Here is a 23,082-nt window from a genome sequence, read left to right as displayed (position 1 = left end):
TGAAAAGCCTTTATTATTAGGGTGAGTGCTGTAAAAAAAAAAAAAGGTTTTAAAGGTTAAATTGCATTACTGACAGTAGTTCCAGTAAAAAATAAATTTAAAAAAGAATAAAAAAAGTGTACACACATTTGAAACGTTTGAACATTTGAGGCTAAGTTTAATGCTCCCACAATGCTCTCTGATTAGATGCAAATTTTTGCAGAAGCTTGTAAGCAAGAGTGATGATTCTTTGCTTTCAGAATAAAATGTTCCGAAAAAAATGCAGGTAGTAAACGGAAACCTATCGCTACTGTGAAATTTTAGGTGCTATTTCTTTGAAGCGTCATTTAGTTAAAATGTGTTGATGCATTCTAGTATTTCCAAAAAATATTCCTTATGGAAAATCAGTGTAACATTTTCAACAAGATTATAGGAAATATGAAAATAAACAAGCAAAGGCAACTGATCCAACATTTCTTGTGAGTCTTTTGGTTTCGTCAATGCATGTCTTGGTTTGACGTGGCTTTTGTAACACTATTGTTGTGGGAGCTGCCAGGCCCTCACCATTATAACGAACACTGGCAAAAAGCACAAAAAACAACAAAACGTTTTGGTCTCAAAAAGCACACATTGCCACTAGTGGTGCAACAAAGTTCCCGTGGTGCAGGGAGGCGCTCCAGGGGACCCCCTCAGCACAGCACCTACCCTTAGTGGGTCTGGAGTGGGGGGGCTCCATATTCTTTGCAGAGGGGCCCCCTCCTGTTTCATTATGCCACTGATTGCCACAGTAGTTCCTGGCACTGAAAAAAACTACTTTGTGTGCCAATATTTTCCTTGCAGAACAGCAGAATGCGATCACTCACAGTAAAGCCAGCCGATAGATAGAGAAATAAAATATTGGTAAAAACAAAATGTCTTGGTCAATGCCAGACCTAATTAGGGACCCAATTCTTAAAGAAAGTCACAAACGTGCACCCATGCTATATATCTTTGAATTAGTGGCTTTCATAAATTCACAAGAACTTACAGAATTAGACAAGGAAATCAAGCACTTATTCATGTGTAGATTTGCTCATGTGAAAATCTATTGAGCGTTTACAAGTTCACGTTGACTCCAACCACTTTTTTCCGAATCCTGGAAGAACTTCTACTTCTTCCATGGTCAGGGGTAAATTTCCAACCTTTCTTAGTACAGGGAAAGATTAGAGAACAGCTAGTGAACATCCATAAAACAAGCAAGTTAGTAGGTTTGCAGACTCAAAGGCATTCCAGGCCTGGAACTATTGCATACTGCTTCCTCCAGACCCAATATGCAGATCTGCGGAAAGGTAGCAAAGGTGAAGGCTGTGGTGGAGGCAACTGTGCTGGCCATGAGAATAATTGCTGCAAAAAGTATCTGAGTGCTGGATCAAAACAGGGCAGATGTGCCGGATCTGAATGCGCAGCACTGAATGGTATCTGATCCGAAGGTGCGGCACCAAATATCCATGGATGAAATGGCATGAACAGCGGAAGCAACGTTGGAACAATCATGCCTGAGGGGGTTCAGTACGGCATTGATGCCTTCGCCAAGAAGTTGTACAAGGCACCTGGGAATGCTGCTAGATCGGACCCTGGTGTCAGAAAGGCAGGGAACTGTTATGTCAGGATGAAGGCATTGGAGCTGGCGCCGAAGCTTCCAGGCAAGATGGAGGTCGGTCCGGATGCTTACTTTAATGATGCCTGGAGACTGTAGGTGAATCTGCAAGACACTTGGAGACGTGAGATGCAGTTGCAACCTGTGGCTCTTTGTTCATAGACGAAGCGGGCATGCAGGAGGGGATAGCAGCTAACAACACAGTGTAGCTAAGGTGGTGGAGGCAGAAGACCCTGGGCTGTGCCAGGTAAGATGGTAAGAGCACTAGGTGCAAGGCGCTAGCTTGTGGAGCTCGGAGGCAGAGAAGTTAGGTCAGTACAGCTTGCTTTCATGTGGGGGCATGTCCACATACGATCAGTCTCCTGGCTAGCCCACATAACTTGAAGGTTACCTTACTCCCTCCATCTCTGCCTTCTAGCCACAGGTCATTCTGCCACATCGAGCCTCGCATCCCACTGTTTGTAAGGCTGCCATTTAAGCTACTTGGCTTACAAATGATTCCATCTTGGCAGTGCCACAACCCAGACTTTGCCTGGATTTTGCTACCTCATCCATCATTCATATTTGTGGACTATTCGTAGTGCTCATATTTAGAAAGCTGCAAACTTACAAAAAGGATATTCCAGCAAGCTTGTGCCCCTTTTCACCGTACTTTTAACTGAGCACTGTCAATAAAGCAAACATAAGGCAGTGCACCTTTCCTGTTTTTCCTTTCTCTGTTCTTCACTTTAACTCAAGTTTTAGTCTTTGTTGTACCCTTCGTTCTACTGAGCGGCTTTCTTCAAGTAACTTCTATAAGGTGTGAAACGAGAGCTAAAGCATGAATCGCCAAAGTTAAAATTGCCCAAGGCACAGAAACAACAAAGATCAGCAAGCTGACAACTGCACATGACAGCCACAGACGAGACGGATTTCCCACATGTCACTGGCCATGAAGCACCATTATAGATACTGTTTGTGACAACGATGGTGGTGAGATATGGTCACTTAATGGTTTGCTTGCTATCAAACAATACAAGTTAAGACACCCAGTGGTTCACACCATCTCAAATTACTTTAGCAACCACTGAGTAGAAGCCTCAGCTAGCACCTTTGAAGTAGAGACTAATCTTAAGAACCCTCTATACCCACCACTTCCCTCTTTACAGTAGTAGTCTGCATCTTCGCAGCTCTTCTGATCCCATTTAATTTTACTGGCCCAGGATTTTACATCTTCAGGTACAAATCTCTTGCCCACACTAGCGTTGACATATGATGCCCCGAGAAGCACTGACATTCTAAAGCCTGAATTAGTAGAGTGCTAGAGTGACAGGCCCCCTAATTCAGAAAAATCAGCAAGTTATGGCAGAAATTAATCAAAACCTAGTGAATCTTCTTGACTTTTGCTAGGGTTGCAAACTACATTACAAGCAGCCCAACAGCCTGGTCAACTACCAAGGAAGTTTTTACTCAGGATGACTGTGGTTTCATTGGCAACAATGATGGTAGACACAGACTTAAGATACTCATCCGACTCCAGGCTTTCGCTGGATTATTTTCCTATGGATGAAGATGATTTGCTTAAAATGAAATGTAATGAGGACACAACCAAAGTTAAATTTGATTGTTCGTTCCTCTGGAGATTTTTAGGGCCACCTTCCACTCAAGACACTGATTTCTCCAGAAATGGTCCCTCTAGAAATGGATCCTCTAGGGAATAGGAGACTCCACCCACTCAACCCATATTGGGTCTAACGAAAACCATGTGTAGACCTCTCGACATAATTGCTGGAGCACTGACATTTCAGGCGCACAAAATAGATGAGCAAATGCAGATACTGAGAGAATCCTTCTTTGCCTTGAATGCAGTCGCACAGATTGACTGAAGAATGGCTGCAGTCGAATAAGTGACAAAAAACAAACTATTGCACGTACCAAGGCATGTTCTTGCTCGTTCATTTCAGACAAATTGTCTGAGGTACTCCATGTCATAAACCTAAATTTCAGAAGACTGTAAGAAGGGCATTTCAAGGTTGGTCAACCAGATGCCTAATAATGTGATACCCCCAGAAAAACGAACTTGGTGAGATAGACAACATAAATACAAAAAGAGCTGGCAAGAAGAGAACTAACAATAGTAGTATCTTTACAGAAATCTAGTCAAATATTAGTTCAAGGAAGAAATCTTTGTTCCCATCAGGGGCAAAACTCACCAAATGAAAAGACCACAGAATGGGGCAGGAAAGAAGGCCACTGGAGCTGTTAAGACCTTAAACATAACTGATTCAGAAGCAAATATAAACCAATCTAAACTAGAGATTGTAGCTGCTACTACAAGAAGGCAAAACTACTGCCTGCTTGGATGTTACAAAAATTAACATGTGGGTCCCTCAATTCAACAATTCTCCACTGTCTCATCAGATCTTGAACTTTGATGGTCTTGTATGTGACACACAATGCAAGTTACATACACATATTAAAAGTTTTCCTACAGGCCAGAAATCGACCCAGGCTCACATCTCTGATGTAGTTGAGGGGCAGACGGCAGCTCTCCTCAGCAGCAGTAAAAATGTTGCTACACGTACCAAGGACATTAAACCTTAGATTCCACCTAGTACTACTCAAGGTCTCACTCTGCAGGAATGCAAGTACCAGTGCCAACATAAACTTGAAGAGGTAGTCATACAAGGGGATCCCAGGAGCGACCTTTAGACCCTAGAGAAGCTCTGCCGCCAAGATGGTCTAGGCAGAGGCAAGACTGGCTACAGCTGGTGACGGGACCAATAGTCATAGGAAAACCCTCTCTGGACAGTGTCCCAATACAAACACTAGTACCAGAGCATTAACAACCAATAGAAAGCCCTTCTATGAAAGCCAGTACGGGAACTGTGGTGCCTTCAGAAAGCAGTACCAACCTTGTTAACTGTGCCATTCAAACTGTAACTCATTAAATCCGAATGTATACCATCTACACCAGTACAGACAGCATAAAAACTGACTGGTACCCTATGATGACTTACCTCAAACTACCTATACTCAAACTGCACCATCCCAAGAGCCCTAAAATAGACCTAATAGATATAAGCTTTCTATGTTGCAACAAGGAAGTCTTGCCTGCCAACATCTTAGCCCATGAAGCACCCCTGAGACACACACCATACTCCAGCTGTTTACCAATGATTAGTTTCAGGCAGACCAGGCTTTCTACCCAGGTCAACGAAGGACCTAGTGGAAAGGTAATTTTCATTTTTACCCCACTTTGTCGAACCATGGGGGAACCATGAAATTTTAAACAGGCGTAACAGCCTTAAACTAGTTAATGTACTGCCATGATTGCAACAGATAACTGCCAATGACTTGGTTAGCATTAGTTGTGTGTCTTCTTTAGCACCCCAAGGAAGGAAGCAGACTGTCTGGCTGTAAGAGCTTATATGCCAATGTTTTTGTTAACTGGGGCATAACAGTAGCTAAAGAGCCTATCGAACCATATGTTCCAATGTTAGAAGGGGTCCAAAACAAGGCCCAAAGCCCGTTCTCTAAAAGAAGGTGTGGTCATCCTCCAGCTTTGAAAACTTCTTAGGGTACTTTTCTTCCTCTCCCCTCGAAATCTGAGATTTCATGTAGCAACTAACCAAGAATTCCTAGCAGCCTCACAAACACCCTCTGGCAGACAACTTTCCCTTGACAAACAACCCGTAGTAACACCCATTTTCCCAAAATTACAACATCAACCCAGGTGGGATATTGCAGATACTGCTGGGCGGCAAAGCAGTTATTTATAAGAAAAACTGTAATTATTCCCTCCTGTGGCTAAACCATTCCAGCTACTCAGCTAGAACATTGTAGGGATGGGTAAAAAGATGAAAGACAAGGACTGGGCTGTTTATATGAAGTTGCAAGACATCTGCTGCCTACAACAAGCATAGGCACTGGAAAATTATGACCTATAGGGCTTTTTTTCTTTTAACATTCCAGCTGTTAGACAGTCAAAAGGAAGAGCCAAAGTTGGGCTTCTCATCTGGGTAAAAGCCAGCATCACCAACAGGTTTAAAATAACCTCTACAATTGTGAGCAAGACTATTAAACATCTAAAGTTGTAAATGGGTAAAATGACCATTGATCTTTTCAATATATACTTACTGACTTATGCGTCGGCAGAAATATCGGCGGTCCTTTCTCTTGATATATCATTTTCCACTCTAGGACTGGAAAGGGGTACCTATTTCCTGAGGATGGATAGGATTAGCAAGAGATCCAAAAGATCGGGCAGAATTATCCTTCTATGTGGGGATTTGAACACCAGTCTTCACCTGATTCTGCAGGAACAAGTAGTAATTGAGGAGGACCATGAATAGGGCTTGTCATCGCCCCAATCCAAAGGCTTCAGAGCAATTAAAAAAGGGGAACTATTGAGCACAATAATTCTTGGAGCAGGCCTGAGGCCAGTCAACAGCAAAACTAAGTCTGATAATCCCCAATGTAGGGAAAAGTAAATATATGATAAGTGTAGAGGCTTGGCACTTCATCATTGACATGTGGATTGATTAAAGAATCAAAAGAGACCATGATCCTCTTCACTTTAAGCTTCATTTTTCAAAAGTCCTTGATGAGCCACGGCTCCAGGCAAAGCATTTACAGCATACCAATCCAATCCTGATTGCGAATAGGAAACCATTTTCACGAGCTGTACCAAAATGGAAAACCATTAACTTTTCCTCTAAACCCCAAAAGAGCGTGCTACATGTATCTTTGGCCACAGGGGATCTGGCATTAGGGCCTGCAGTGAATGGTATCTTTAAGCGACTGCTCAAAGTTTTTTATTAGATGGTATTGGCACATTAAGGAAAAACAAAATATAGTCACAATTTTCCTACCTCAAGTGGTACAACATGGAGTGTTCAAATTGAAGAAAGAACTTACGGCAGCCCTCAAATCTAGAAGATAGTTGTGGGGGAGGGGCGTGAACACAGCTGTTGGAAGAACATATAAACACCTTATAAGATATAAGAAAAGGAGCCAGCGTAATAAGGCTTGGCAAGCCCTGAAAGCTGCAACGGACCAGAAGGATGCCAAGAAATATAAGGAAATCATTCACTGGGGCTGCAAATGTCTTGCAAGAAGCATGGAAGCCAATCAAAGGCCCCCAGAGGATAGATGGAGCACTTTGCTTTGCTATATCAAAAGCCTGGCAAAGTTGAAGAAAGCATTGTAGAAACAGGGTCCAATAAAAACCCAAATACCAAAAACATATGTAAATCCCGACCAGATCAGTGCCATCATGGAGAAGACACTTTCAATTAGATCCAAATAGCCGAAGTCATTAAATACCAAAAGTCGGGAAAAGCTCCAGTGCCAGACAAGGTCCCAGCTGATGTGTTCAAAAGCAACCTCAATACCTGGCTGAACCCAAAGACATCAGCTTTTAATGCCTTTTTGGCGTAAGGGGTGGTCCCAGATTCATAGACGTCCTCAATCATAGTACTGATTCACAAAAAAGGGAGAAGAGATGATCCCATTAATTACTGGCCAATATCTCTACTTGATGATGTAGGCAAGATATTTGGCAAGCTCCTACTGTCCTGGTTGGAGACCTGGATGAATGAAACTTGTATCATCTTCCACCTTCAGCCAAGTTCAGTGAAGGGCAGAGTACAATCGATCAAGTAATGAGACTGTATCTGATCTGCCTGAAGTACACAGTTTTGCAAAACTCCCCCTTTTTCTGGTCTTTATCGATCTAAAGACACCCTCTTACATCGTTGACTGGTCAATTCTCTGGAGTAACCTGGTGGAATATGAAGTTCCCAATTATCTTTGGAGGCTATTAAAGGCTCTGCAACACAGCTTCTGTGAAATATGGGAGCATGAATGTACTGATTTGTTTGATGCAAGGGTCAGACGGGGATGTCTCCTTGATCCCTCCAGCCCTATTTAACATATATTTTCATGGCATAGGAAAGTTTCTTTTTAACCTTATCCTTGACATACCCCAGATCGAGAATAAGTTTATCCCAATTCTGATATTCACCGATGATGCAGTTATTCTGGCCCGCATTGACCTGTCCATGCACAGACTCTTGGAAGGTTTTGACTCTTACTATAAGAAAAAGGAACCTTATCATTAATACAGAGAAAACAATATTAATGATAATAAAACCAAAATATAAGCTAAGGTCATCGTTTAGGATATATGGGAAACTCATCTAACATGTCAAAACCTAGTACTATTTGGGGATCAGCTCCTTTGGAGAACACAAGATCCCACATCAAAATTCATACTATCCCAAAAGGCAGATCGCAAAAAGTTGTGGAAACCATCTAATCATGCCAGCATTATCTATATATAAAACAAAAATTGTGGCGGAAGTTCTTATGGTGCTGAATAAATGGCATAAATGTGCAGGACCTGCAAAAATTGGAAAACACCTTCTTGAGATGCTTATTACATCTTGGCTCGATAACACCAAGGCGATTATCAAAGCGGAGCTAGCAATGACACCTAAATTTGAATCCGGACCTCCCCAGCTCCTATGGCTTATCAGAAGACCCGGCAGGAACTACTGTAGATGCATTGGCCCAAACAACCTGAGAACACCTTGAAATCAATATATTGTGCAGATCTCTGACTCAAGACAGAAAGAACGAATCAAGCCACATTAAAAATGGCCAAAAAGAAATAATGGGCCTATCTGCGTTGAAAGCTGGAGACCAAGAAAGGTACCATCACAACAACTTATTTGGCATTGAAGCAGGAACTCCAGTGGGAGACACATCTAAACCGAATATTTCCTTGGGAGAAAAGGACTCTATACCTCAAGTTCAGACTAGGACCCCAACGCCCTCATCAGCACACCAAGCTGCATTCATCGTTATTTAGATGGCCGTTTCAAACTGGACTTATGCCATCAGATGGGGGGGACTTTCAATGAGAGTTCATCACTGTCCTTCTCCAGTGCTCTGTAGTAATGTGATCAGTATTTAAAACCAGGGTTGGTTTCAGTGGGTCATCTAGTCAGCAGCATATTATCTTCTCATATGCAAGATTTGTACTCACGGCCTGCTTTTATTGACTGCTGATTCTTAATTTTCAATATTGCTTATTATTAGCATTGGCACTGATTGAAGCTGCAGGGTTACCAAGCACTGAGCAGTTATTGCTCCTAAACCGCTTCTTTAGAACACTTCTAATATTGTATTGAGTGCATAGTTTTAGGAATTACTCTCATTGGCCGCCATGGTTTCCATCAGCAGCTCTCTGTTTTTTTTAAATATGTAAGTTTTGTTACTTTAAATTCCTCTGCTATATAAAGAATTTATGATTCACACTTTATCATGGTACAGGTATTGTTCAAGGATGTAATTTGTAAATTTGTTATTACTAATTAATGTTTTTAGATGCTTTTAGGTGTTTACATGCTTAGATTTTATGAACAGGTTTTCTGATTGTTATGGCATAATTGCTAATCCAGCAAATAAACGTAAACTTGAAAAGGTCTGTTCGGAGCCGTCCCTAGTGGAGGAGCAGAGCTACACAGAGGATCCTCACCTGGGATTTCGACCAGCTCTGGTTCCAAGGACCAATGTCCTGTGGGAGTCGGAGAACATCTGGGAGACTTACCTTTGGACTTTCTGTGGTATCTCCTCCAATTAATGGACGAGGAAGATGGAATATGGGAACAGCAGTGAGAATGTTTCCGGCATCGGAGGTCGTCCCTGGTCTGAGCCATAAAGCACTTGGCTTCTGCTCCTTGATGGCCTTTGGATTCATGACACGCCAGGAAGAACAAGATTTGGTTTCATAATCCAAGCACAGGCTCCACAAACAGGTCGAATGGGGGTCCATGATGGACATCTGTCCCTCACAATTTCTACAGGGTTTAAAGCCAGATTTCTTAGGTGGAGACATTGATAATGCTTAGAAATATTGTGTATGAGGAAAGCTCCGGATGCGCAAAGGCACGGAAAAAAGGGAACTGTTCATGCATGGGAGAAGCCACTTTATAGACTGAGACGCTGCCTGACATCACTTCAAGCACCAACAGTGTCTTGTGCCCTCTACTGACTGACTGCATCCAGTCTTAGAAGTTTTCTGGATCCAGTCTGACGTCTAGAGGTTGTTCTACAGGTGAGGAATAGGCAGGTAAATGTATCCATCAGAAAAAAACTGGTTAAACTACTTTGTAAACCAATCAGTTAGATCAAATTAAATTAAGTCAGCAGCATTTCAAATGAATGGCACTTAAAATGTTATAATTTAGGAGGAAAATTGTTAATTGAGGAAAAGTGTTTAGAGAAATCGCTTAAATAAAGGCAAGAGAGCTAAATTGCATCCCAGCTTCAATCCATTCTCAGTCAACATCAAACTGGATTACCATGATCTGCTTCCATCAGTGCTTTATACCAGGCTGGCAAGTACAAATTCAGAAGTGTACAGGAGACACTGCCAGTTTTTCCCAAAGAAGATCAATTGCAATCGGAAAAAATAAGATAAAAGCAGCATAAACAGGTTGATTCTTCTGTTTATTTGTCAAGGACTGATGGAATGACAGCTATACTGTGGATTGTTGACATATTAGTACGAACTCCCAATCTTTTGCATGGTAAAATGTTCTCCCTTTCAGCTCAATTTAAGAGATTTATATGAATGTTTTTTATGAACAGCTTGCCCACAGTGTGCAATAGAGCGCGCTCTCTTTAGTTTTGAGGATTGTTTTTTTACTTTATTTTTAAACTCGGGTTGGACATATGCTCAGTTCAAGATGTGGGACTATCACCCGTTTGATAAGAGTGGCTAAACTCTGGTGCTAGAATGTTGCGTCCAGCCTTCACATTTGACTTCAGGTATAATCTCAGGAGTTGGTCAGGACCAAAAACTCCAGATTACCTACTGCAGAAAAATAAGTATTCAATCTGTATTACTGTCTGAGAAAAAAAAAAGTCAACTGTAGTCCTTTCCGACGGTGGAGATAAACCTCTTAGATTTATGCTATATTCTGAATTAGACTTATATAAATTACTCAAGTACAGAAGTCATTCTTCCCGAAGTGTAACAATAGGTATTGTTTTCAACCTTGAATCACAATGATTTGATATAATTTTCCAAAATGTTCAAGAGATTTCCCCCCACTCCTTTAGATAAATCAAGGCATAACAAATCTGCTTATAGTTAATTCTATCTAAATCGAAACTTCTTTCTTTGTCTTTCAATCATTTTTATTTTGAAAACTCTTAATGGACACGAAGACAGTAGTTGTTTTCAAATCAAGAAGTTCAGTTCCCTAGAGAAAGTATATCCAAGGTTATCTTGAAATCATCTTGTGGTTTTTTTCATATTTCCTTGAGAGTTTATGACATAAGGCTGCAGAGACTTCTGATTGGATCCAATACTGAAAGGTTTCAACAATTTTATTATCAGAGACTTGGTTGTTCTCATCAAAAGTTGCCAGAAACAAGTCCTCTACTCAAAGCACGGCTCTAAAATTGAAATTGCCACATTATGCAGCAACCACCATTCCCCACAAACTGTAGTACAGAGCAAGTCAATGCGAAAACACCAAAGCTTATACAATGAAATGCTCGACTCGTCACGCCTACAGTGGAGCAGGAAGTCATACAGCTGCTGCCGCCGCCTTCTTTCCCACAAATTCTAATGCTCGCTCACTGAACCGATCAGCTACTACAGGTGCCTGGCAGAGAACACAGAGGGGTGAAAGCTAACCAACGAAAACAAGTCTTAATTCTGTGTCACTTTGAATTGCCTTTTCAAGCTTGTTAGATTATGATCCAAAAAATATGTCACTCCCTCTTCCTGAATCCCCAGGATGCGGGCCAGCCCAAAGGAATCAACAAGTTCTGTAAGCACTAAGTTGACTGAGACAAATTTTTCTGATCACAGAGTCTCACTAACACCCCTTTAATAACCACTGGCAGACAAAACACCCTCACTGCAGAAATAACAATGGAAAAAGGAAAGCACACCAATAAGTGGCTCCTCCACTGTTTGCCACACCGCGCACAACACTGATAGAGCTGTTTGATCTAATTAGTCCACTGCTCCAAGGCTGTTGAAAAAACAGCCTGAAACTTAAGTGTCCTTGTCAGTCATATAATTTGCAGCAGCTCATCTCAGTGTAGCCAAGTTGGCGCAGGGAAACAACAGACAGGCAGCAGGAGAGTGAGGTAACCCTAAACAGGGCAGCAGCCACTTCAACTAGCTCAGCTTACACGAGAGCGCAGAAACCAACTAGACAAAGTTACAGCATAATGAGGATGAGTGGTATATCCGCTATTTTAAATGTTCTAAGCGTTCATAAACTTTCAAATTTATGGATGGTAGACATGTTCATGATTAAGACTGTCATATCAATTTGTAACCCACAGCTGGCAATTGGAGACATGCGGTCACACTTCTTTCAGCCCAGTAGACTGGGCTGACAGAGGCATGCAGATCACATTTGCAGAAGCTGGCTGTTATCTTAAACTTGTGAATGAAGGTAGCGGAATTTACCAACTGTACCATGTTGTAAGACATGACGCATTGACAATGAAGGCAAGATGAGCGGCAGGCTGTGGAAATGAAATAAAGGATAGTAAATGGCCTGAAGCATGCAAATATCTATTGAAATGTTTGTGTAATTCCCGCTTTAAATGATCACAACTTCACAAATTACACGAAACTCCGGTGACACCTATGATTCTACAAAGAATAGACTGCATTAGCAGACATACCTGCCCAAAATGTGGAGCACACACTCAGATTTTATCACCTAAATTAGTATGCCCAATTAGAGTTTTGGAAACAGGTCACAAGGCTTTTGACCTACACAGAGTTCAAGGTGCAACAAACTCCTGGGGCTTGTTAAAGGAAGCAGAAGGAAGGTTGAGAGCTAAAGAACTGCATCTGAGAATAGTCAGGAGATATGAAAGGAACAAGACGGCTTTCCCCTAAGCCTCATTGTTGTCTCCTGAAAATCTGTCATCTTGAGAAACTAGTCATACTGTAATGAGAATGTCGATCTGAGTACTTACAGGGAGTGCAGAATTATTAGGCAAGTTGTATTTTTGAGGATTAATTTTATTATTGAACAACAACCATGTTCTCAATGAACCCAAAAAACTCATTAATATCAAAGCTGAATATTTTTGGAAGTAGTTTTTAGTTTTAGCTATGTTAGGGGGATATCTGTGTGTGCAGGTGACTATTACTGTGCATAATTATTAGGCAACTTAACAAAAAAAATATATATACCCATTTCAATTATTTATTATTACCAGTGAAACCAATATAACATCTCAACATTCACAAATATACATTTCTGACATTCAAAAACAAAACAAAAACAAATCAGTGACCAATATAGCCACCTTTCTTTGCAAGGACACTCAAAAGCCTGCCATCCATGGATTCTGTCAGTGTTTTGATCTGTTCACCATCAACATTGCGTGCAGCAGCAACCACAGCCTCCCAGACACTGTTCAGAGAGGTGTACTGTTTTCCCTCCTTGTAAATCTCACATTTGATGATGGACCACAGGTTCTCAATGGGGTTCAGTTCAGGTGAACAAGGAGGCCATGTCATTAGATTTCCTTCTTTTATACCCTTTCTTGCCAGCCACGCTGTGGAGTACTTGGACGCGTGTGATGGAGCAGTGTCCTGCATGAAAATCATGTTTTTCTTGAAGGATGCAGACTTCTTCTTGTACCACTGCTTGAAGAAGGTGTCTTCCAGGAACTGGCAGTAGGACTGGGAGTTGAGCTTGACTCCATCCTCAACCCGAAAAGGCCCCACAAGCTCATCTTTGATGATACCAGCCCAAACCAGTACTCCACCTCCACCTTGCTGGCGTCTGAGTCGGACTGGAGCTCTCTGCCCTTTACCAATCCAGCCACGGGCCCATCCATCTGGCCCATCAAGACTCACTCTCATTTCATCAGTCCATAAAACCTTAGAAAAATCAGTCTTGAGATATTTCTTGGCCCAGTCTTGACGTTTCAGCTTGTGTGTCTTGTTCAGTGGTGGTCGTCTTTCAGCCTTTCTTACCTTGGCCATGTCTCTGAGTATTGCACACCTTGTGCTTTTGGGCACTCCAGTGATGTTGCAGCTCTGAAATATGGCCAAACTGGTGGCAAGTGGCATCGTGGCAGCTGCACGCTTGACTTTTCTCAGTTCATGGGCAGTTATTTTGCGCCTTGGTTTTTCCACACGCTTCTTGCGACCCTGTTGACTATTTTGAATGAAACGCTTGATTGTTCGATGATCACGCTTCAGAAGCTTTGCAATTTTAAGAGTGCTGCATCCCTCTGCAAGATATCTCACTATTTTTGACTTTTCTGAGCTTGTCAAGTCCTTCTTTTGACCCATTTTGCCAAAGGAAAGGAAGTTGCCTAATAATTATGCACACCTGATATAGGGTGTTGATGTCATTAGACCACACCCCTTCTCATTACAGAGATGCACATCACCTGATATGCTTAATTGGTAGTAGGCTTTCGAGCCTATACAGCTTGGAGTAAGACAACATGCATCAAGAGGATGATGTGGTCAAAATACTCATTTGCCTAATAATTCTGCACTCCCTGTATTTACAACCTATTAATGAACTGGTGCAGCCTAGGACTCCACTAGTCCTTCTCTTCTGTCAATTATAAATATTGAAGCTAAAAGCATTGTTGATGCCTTCACAGTACACAATGTGATGTATATTTTGGGATTTACAGCACACAAACCATGACCTAAGTTGGGTTTTGCTATTTTGATTCATCTTGTAAATAATATGGGAGTGCTACTTGTGAACACTTTATAAAGTTGCTTAAAAAATAAATAAATAAATAAATCGGGTAACAGCCAAGCTGCCTCAGAACATCTAAAGTACCCAGCTGTCCAGAAGATGCAGCATATCAAACTATTCAAAATTATTGGTTTACTTGTAAACTATTTCATTGCCAACTAATTTTTTTGTATTAAAACGCTTGCACACCAATAAAAGAAATCCATTGTTTGAGGGGCGTGGGCTAGTAGTGCAATACAGCAGTCACCATACCATAGCACTCCCGAACCCAATATCCTCCTGAATTTTAGATGCTACATCAACTAGGCAGGAGTCTCCCATGGCACAGAGGCGACCTCAGGCCCCAAGGAGCATAGCGGTGGTTGCGGTGGCCGGATAGCGATGCTTCCGCTATGATAATGGTCGAGACCTGATCCCCCCTTGTAACCCCCTCCTCCGAACTTCAAGAGTTTAACATGGTTAATGCGGGTGGCCGCAGAAGAGCAGCTGATCACAGAGGGCCCGGGGACGTAGGTGGCTGCCATGGGGCCAGAGTGAATTAACTTCACCCTAGACTGACCCTGCTAGGCGGGAGCTACAGCGCAAAGATGCACAACTCTTTTTTCACACCTGGACTAAGGCTGCATCCTAGGCCTTGGGTGGATATTTCATACCAAAAAGCCACAACCACCCCCTGCGGGCCATCCTAGGGAGCCTCAAGTGATCCGGGAGGGGCACAAGGCTCTAGCCAAAAGATGCACTATGCAGAAAATAAATGTATTGCATTTTTTAAAAGCTAAAAGATGTTAGCTGCAGTGCTTAGATAAGTCTAAACATATTTAAACATTGCCAACTTAATAGAATAATTGTCAAAATTTCTTGGGGGGGGCAATGATTTTTTTTTTCCCTATGTGGGGTGGGGGGAGCATTAACAAGTTTGAAAACCACTGCCTTATTTGTAATACCGCTCCAAGTCTCCTTGTGCTTCAAAGCAGCTGCCCCTCCCAAACCACCTCCCAAAGATAGTTTGTTTTAGTCTGGGATGCTGCAAAATGCTCTGCCTTGTGAACTGATGCCCTACTTCTTCCGTCAGACTGGCATACTCCTTTTCTGCACGCAATCTGTCACAGAAACACTTTCTCAAGCCGAAACCCTGTTCCCAGGTCCGGCAGGGGCAATGGCAATACAAGAGGATTCCAGTCCTGGACCATTACTCACTCAGTCACAGTGGAGGATGGTCCCTCTCAGAATAAGAGGTGCATTGAACAAACCCTCTGGCTAGTGAGGGTTGTCTTTTATCGAACCATGATGAACATACTCCAGGAGTCTGCTATTTAGAATCATGGGTGTCCTTCCAATTCCAGGGGTGTATTTCCTACATGATCACTATATTAGGGGGCGAGTCTGTTGTCCTCCTCGGGTCTCTTAGTACCAGTATGTGCTATCTCCAAGGAGAAATTGTAACTAACTCCAGGCTAGGAGGCCATGCTCATCACCCAGCAGAAGGAAAGTCTGAGCTACACCCAGATAAGGGTTGTTCCTTCCCCAACCCATCAGGCGTCTAGAAGAACACTCGGGAGCTAGAAAGTCCAACAAAACAGATAGCAGCTCCCTTATATTAAACACAAACGTTCACCGTTACATCCTCACACATGCTCTCAACATGCATATCTCAGGCATGACAGAGGTGAAAAAACCCAAATAAGAGACTTAACAGAATGTACCATGAGGGAGTTGGTAGCCAACCAGTCTCAAAGGGTGCAGGCCCCTCAGAATATAAATTACCGTTGTCACCACTGACAGTGTTGCAGAGCTTTGGTAGAAAGGGCTGGGGCAGCTAGCTGTAAAAAGTCACATTCTAGAGTCACACTCTGTGTAAACAGGGAGACCTGCAGTAGACTTGCACAGTTACGGAGATTTAAAAAAAAAAAAAAAAAAAAAAACTTTCCACTGAATTGCAAATTGCCAGGAGAGCAACACACGGTCAGGGAGCACCCAACAGCAGTCTTCTGGCCAACTAGTATTTCCTCAATTAGTGGCTAACCCAGGCACCTTTCCAGGGTTTGATACGATATTAGGTCTCCATAATCTGAGATGTGCCTGGTAGCTATTGTAAGTAACAGGCATATACCATAGGAAGTATCCCAATATCTTGTGATGAGCAATCCTCATTAGAACTGTATCCCAAGTAGTAAAACTAAACTGTAACCATAATATATTTCTGTTCAGAACTTAAGGACTGGTAATCACATAGTCTGCAGTAGTGGCAACGCATGTGTAATAGCATTCTCCCATGAACACTATTACAAACTGGCAGCTGGATTTAGGATCATACATCTCAAAATAGTAAGATACTAAGCGTAAGCTTGTTACATTGACTGCCACCATGCATATACGCAATACTGAATAAAGTCCTGATGAGGGCACTGTTTACCCACCTGGCTGAAGAAATGTGGAGGCTGAAAGGACATATTCAAGCAGCTACCAATAACTGAATTGGACTGAGCTTTACACTTTGAAGAAATTTGGAAGCATACGCTTGAAATAAATGATGGACTTTTTTTTTACGACTGATGTGCAAGATGCTTAATACACACCAGTTCTTATCTCTTGAAGCCAAGGGACAAATTATCTCCTGCGTTTTACACCATTCAGCATTTGATATGAGTTTTAGTCTACATATATTAGGAGCATTGTCTGTAGTGTGTGTCTGTACTCCAACATATTCGGAGCACTCCTTAATGCCGTTTATTAATCCTTCCCTGTACAAACTTTTTTTTTTTTTAAAGCACGCCAGTTTTGCTTGGTCATCCAGCCATCTCCTGTACTTGTTACACAATTAGATATTGATATTACACAAATACTTTGAATGTTAGGATAATCCCAAATCGAAAATGACAATTGCTTGTATAGAAAATGTTCAAAAGTGATGGCATACAGTGGCGTAGCGTGGTGGGTGCAGGGGGGGCCGGCCGCACCGGGCGCAACATCTTGGAAGAGACTCGAGTGCTAAAATCCACGGGTTAGGGGGCGCAAATTACTTGCCTTGCCCCGGGTTAGGGGGCGCAAATTACTTGCCTTGCCCCGGGTGCTGACAACCCACGCTACGCCACTGATGGCATATAAAGATTCTTTTAGTAATTTGTCTTGCAAAAACATGGAAGCAGATGGGTCTATCACTTTCGGAAAATATTATTTAAACCCACAAATATAATATATGTGCACTGCTTCAGTAATGAGACACTGCCTCAATGGAGCAGACAGCAAACTTGAAAACATGTTTTGGCCAAATGACGATTACCAATTAACTGAAAACGTTCTTTCACTGCGACTAGGAAACAAATGCGCTTCATAAAAATGCAACATGGAAGCATTGCAATGTAGCATCCCAAAACATACGTAAAGCGCAACACTATGCAACTTTTGTGGTTGGTTAACGGAAATGTTTAATCGGGCCTCAAAAATAACGTATTGGCAGAGCAGCATAAAAATAGGTAATAGTGTAATCGTTAACTGTTATGTTTTAGTTTACGTACTACAATCCTAATTTGTGCAAGATTTACCCTGAAGCCACTTGCCAATAATCCAAAAAAAACAAAACATAAATCGGTTCTATATTTTACAACATTCCAAATGTTTATATATAAACAATTTTAGCTGAAAACGTACATTTTCTGGAGGTAATACTGCAACATCCCACAATAACTTGTAGCCAAAATAGCATTGACTGAAGTGCACATTGTTAAACTTACCTTCCTTTGCTAAGTACAATTCTTTAAATTTTGCCCTCCTCTGATTAAACTCCTGCTCTAGCTGCTGCTTTATAGTTTGAAACTCTGCATTTTTTTCTTCCAATTCTGCAACACGCTGCTGGAGAGCCACTAAGAAAAAAAAAAGAAAGAAAAAAATGTAACAAATATTTCTCAAACGATCTTGACTGGTTACAAATTCAAAATCCGATGCTGTAAATTACAAGAAGCTATACATTTCTAATTACTCATTAATATGTTGTAGCACACTGCTCAAAACATAGTATACGGATGAGATATTCTCCAAATCCAAGCTTAACAAATAATGGAAAACTATACTGGCATTCTTGTAGACTAAAACATCTTTCAGCAAAAGAAAGGACTGTTTTTACTGATCATTGTCTCCAAGCATGTATGTATAATCACTGTACTTGTAAAAGCAAAATTTGAAAAGATAACCAAAAGCAGAAGATAAGACTGCACACACATGGTCCGTTAAGCCACTGAGACACATCCGGTGCCAGAAGGTTAAAGGGCATGAAATCTGTTCTGCCCCTTAGCCCATCACCCCTCAAACCACAGACCCTTTACATTTACATCTCGGCTACAAATAGCTTTAGTTCTCTGCTGGCCCGACTTAACATTTCCAACACAGAATGTACTTTGATTGAGTTTTGTGTCAGCCCTTTGCACTTGCCTGGAGTGATCTGCTATCACAGGTGTCTGCTCTTAAGTGAATAGCTTTTTCAATACTCCTGGTTGTCTCACTAAGTAGCATTTCGGTCTCAGTTTTCAGACTATATGAGTTGTATTCTTCCACTGCTGTATTTCTTACAAAAATTGTACACTGAAAGCAATCACTCTGGCTTTTTTTTGTTTTCGTTTTTTAACTACAGTATGCATGTGTTTTAATGTTATGTGACCTTGAGGCGGCAATTGTATCGGTCTGCACCTTCCATCAGCCATCTTGTGATCAGGCTGCTCCCACATATGAGGCACTTTCAGGTCTGAGCAAAGAGACAGTGCACCACACCCCTTTAGGGCGCCAGACAGTAGGTTGACACCACACATCGACAGTATCTGCTGCAGCAAGTATAGCTCGGTGCTGAAGGAGCAGCATATGCATAGCACTCTGCTGTGCTGGCGCCCCTTGATCTGTACTTACATATCTCCATTCAACATACATTCAGAACTCATCAGGGCTTGATATCCCAGTGTTGCTACCTTCCTCTTGTATATATATAGTTCTTCACTGATGTTCACCTTCAGCTCTGGTTGTTAAGTTCACATTACAGTGGAGCTTTCCTCGAACACATTGATAATTTGCACAACACAGAAATAAATGCGATCAGACTTCTCTTTAAAAAAAAAAAAAATCTGAACACAAACAGGAAACATGTTAGAATAAAGTAAGCGTTTGAACGTGAAATACCGCTGATAGCTTCAATAATTAAAATGCATTCCACACACTCAGCCAATAGCCTTTTTTTCCTTTTAATTCAAGGCTCGATTTGCGCATGCCCAGTCATCCTCTCAGGTCTCGCCCAAAGACATGAAGCAACCCAACAGTACACTGGGAACATCAGGCACTGATAACCTTTCTGCCTATCGTCGCCCTCGGAGCCTCGTATTAGTGAGAGGGCTCCTGGTAAGTCTGACCAGGCATTAGAGTAAAGCAGAGCCAGAACAAATGCAATTGTCTTAATGTAGGTCTACGTACTATTAAAAGTTGGTACAAACATGAGATTTCCATGAGCAACCCACTGCGCAGTATTTTGAATGCGCCAAATACTTCGCTGGATGCATCTCAATACCTTATCCTGCACAAGTTCGTTTGATTGCTCAGTTAATTAAAACCATCGCATACAGATAAAATCAATTTGCCTTAGCAACTGTCAGTACTAAAACAGTTGGCGCTGTTAAAATACTACCTAAGCGCTTAAGTGCTTGACAATGTGCAAAATCTGCATAGTACATTTAAAAAATAAATTGTGCAACTCTAGTCGGTCACTAATACTGTATCTCTTTTGCCCTACCTAAGCTCTTAAGAGCTATACATAATACAGACCTAGAAGGTGCATTTTGTTAAAACTTATTTTGCACTCCTAGTCCGTCACTGACTTTGTATAGCTTTGGCTCTACTCATTGATTTTCCACCATCATTCTCAACACCACCAGCTATGAGGCGCTGTGCGTTCAGCTAGAAGTCATCATTTGCCCCTGCTGCGTACACACAATAAGTTCTGCCGAACCATAGTTCATCATTTGTTGATGCAGCAGTCAAACTTGAGCATTTTGCATAGTTAATACGAGGTATAATGTCGATCCTTAACTTGCCTCGATCTTGATGTTATTCAGCTGCTTCGTCGCCAGGTTTAAAAAAATACGTTATCCTACGGGTGCCTGAGCCCTTAATGGGTGCACTCTTGTACATTATTCTACATGTACCAGTATTCGCACTCTGCACTCCTAAATATCAATGTACCTCATTCAAAATCCACTGTGCTTTTCTATACATTAACTCTCAGTGCACAGCAACTAAGTGTGCTTACAAGTATCTTACAAGGGGTGTGTGTGTGTGTGAGTCCTCACGTTATTTGAAGTGTGTTCGAGCTTTTGTATCTGCATCCTGCGTCAGAAAAAAAACATCACTTTGCAGGTTCCCAACTCCAGTTCGTTTCTGTATGTTCCAATTTTAACGGGTGGACAAGAACAGCACATGGATGTCAGAGGACAGACTACAACATATTTTCATAAGTAATCAATAGCACAAGGGCATGGCTTCAATTAATTCTATACAGCAGTATGATCTGTCCTCATGGGATGATAAAACTCCACTACTAATATTCCCTATCAAAAGATAAACTGTTAACACTACCACCATTGCCGGCCAAACGCACAACTAAAGGCGTAACAATATTTACCAGCTTCCTATAGGCAATAATCACGAACACATTTTTTTTTCTATAGTTTCATGGCTATCTGCATCTTATAACAGTAAATTAAACACAACCGCAAGGCGTCAACGCAATTGCACGCATGAGCCAAAGCACGCGTATGCACGAGATCACATACAAGTCAGCAATCACGTGCATCACGGAATGGGTTTTTAATAGCAAACCTACTGCAAGGCAGCCAGGCGTGCAGCAGTATGCCTGCACATTCTAGTTCACATCAGACTACCGAAATGAATTGGCAAAGCAAATCACACACCAGGGGCGAGAACTAATGGCTTTGCCAATGTTTAATTTCATTGTAGCTTCAACGGTTTTCTTGCTGTACAATGAAACAATGTAAGGGTTCAGGCCAATTGTGTGTTATTCAGACCAAACGCATTTGCAAATGGGTCTCACGGGGGATGGGGAGGAAAGATATCAGAAACATAATCAATGAACAGAATGCACATTTCGAGCATGTTTAAGAGTTACGTTATACCAAAATATGGATTTGCAGTTGGTTATGGAAAGGAATAGAAGAATGACAAAATAGAAGGATATCACAGGAGTGTAGAAGAAAGGAGGAGGTTAAGAGGAGAAAAAAGGAAGAAGAGGAGAAAGCACAATTAAAGAACAGGAGATGGAAGGCAGTGGAAGAGAAGAGAATGTGGACGAGGAGAAAAAAGAGAAGGAGGGGACAAAAGAAGTGGAAAAATGTCTATAGAGAAGTAGACAAGAGAAGTAGGAAAAAAGAAGACTGAACAGAATGAGGAGTAAGAGAAAGGTAGAGAAAGATGACAAAGCAGCTTGAGCCATCACATAACGTAATTTGCATTTTCAGCTTGACACTAAACAGAAGCAGTCACTATTTTAAACGAGTGTGGTCCTGCCTCACTTTCCATTGAAAAGGCATTTTTTGGTCACACCTTGGACAGCGCACGAGCTGTCTAGCGGGACTATGGTCTTCAATTATTATTATTTTTTTTTAAAAAAAGGGTTTTGTGCTCGCCAGTTACCACTGGTTGGCGTAGATGTCATTCATTTTATTGCAACGTTTTCAGCACCTTCCAGTTTCACTTTCGATTTGCGTGTTGATCCAGTCCCTGAAGCATGGACCAGGTACAGCTTCCTGTCTACGGCCACTGTCCTTCCACTGGTCATGTGCTTCTTAAGGTACTCCATAGAGGGTCAAGGGTACGAGAGCATGGGCTAGAGCACGTTGTACTTGCGAGACACTATCATTATCTATAAAGGGCTTGGAGCCCGCCCATTGCTTACCATTTGTTCGCCTGTGCAGTACTCTTCTTTACAGCCTCGTAACTGGTCACTGCAGGCCTAGGATCATTTCAATTCCCGTCTACGGAGCAGGGACCAAACACTGATTGATTCAACCTAATCACTGCCCGTAGCTGTCCCGACGTAATGGAGGTACCTTTTTTTTTTCTTTCCTTTTTATAACTTCTAGGATCCTGCAAACAGAAGGAGTGTCACTGGCAAAAATGTGCCCAGCAGGACAACCAAATTGCAAAGTTTTATTTTCTACAGTTAACTCTTTTTTTTCGCCAAGTCCTTTCTCACTTTGCGGTCATGTTTTGCTTTGGCTCATGACCGCTGTTCTCAAAAGATGAAAATTATCCTAAATGCCCTAATTATTACAAAGCAACATTGTTTCTTTCTTATGTGCAATTTCTGAAAATATGCTATTACACATACTCGTGCAGTAAACCCCAATCCACCCCACTCCAATCCAATCCACATTACTCCAATCCATGACAATACACCACACTCAATCCAATCCACCCCCATTCGATCCAATTGACCCCATGCCAATCCAATCCACCCGTTCCAATCCACCCGTTCCAATCTGCCCCATTTGCCGGACTCTAATCTGCCCCACTCCAAAAACCAACAATCTAACCAACTCCAATAGCCAACAATCTGCCCGCTCCAATTCAAAACAGCCTGCCCCACTCAATACAAAATAATCTGCCCCACTCCAATCAGCCCCACACCAGTCTCACCTGACTCCAATCCCA

At 41.8% G+C, this 23,082-nt stretch overlaps 1 protein-coding gene across 3 annotated transcripts in view; it reads right to left on the bottom strand.

Annotated features, from left to right (window-relative positions):
- The window catches only part of RABEP1 (rabaptin, RAB GTPase binding effector protein 1), a 749,444-nt gene that overhangs the window by 648,381 nt on the left and 77,981 nt on the right, over positions 1-23,082 (bottom strand). For all 3 annotated transcript variants that reach the window (XM_069226667.1, XM_069226669.1, XM_069226668.1), the window contains exon 2: positions 18,114-18,242. In XM_069226667.1, the coding sequence (XP_069082768.1) occupies positions 18,114-18,242 (129 nt within the window). The remainder of the gene's footprint in view (positions 1-18,113; positions 18,243-23,082) is intronic.

Source organism: Pleurodeles waltl, chromosome 3_2 (genome assembly GCF_031143425.1).
Source record: "Pleurodeles waltl isolate 20211129_DDA chromosome 3_2, aPleWal1.hap1.20221129, whole genome shotgun sequence".
Taxonomy (NCBI): domain Eukaryota; kingdom Metazoa; phylum Chordata; class Amphibia; order Caudata; family Salamandridae; genus Pleurodeles; species Pleurodeles waltl.
Note: the sequence above shows the minus strand (reverse complement) of the source record. Positions and strands in the feature narration are given on the sequence as shown.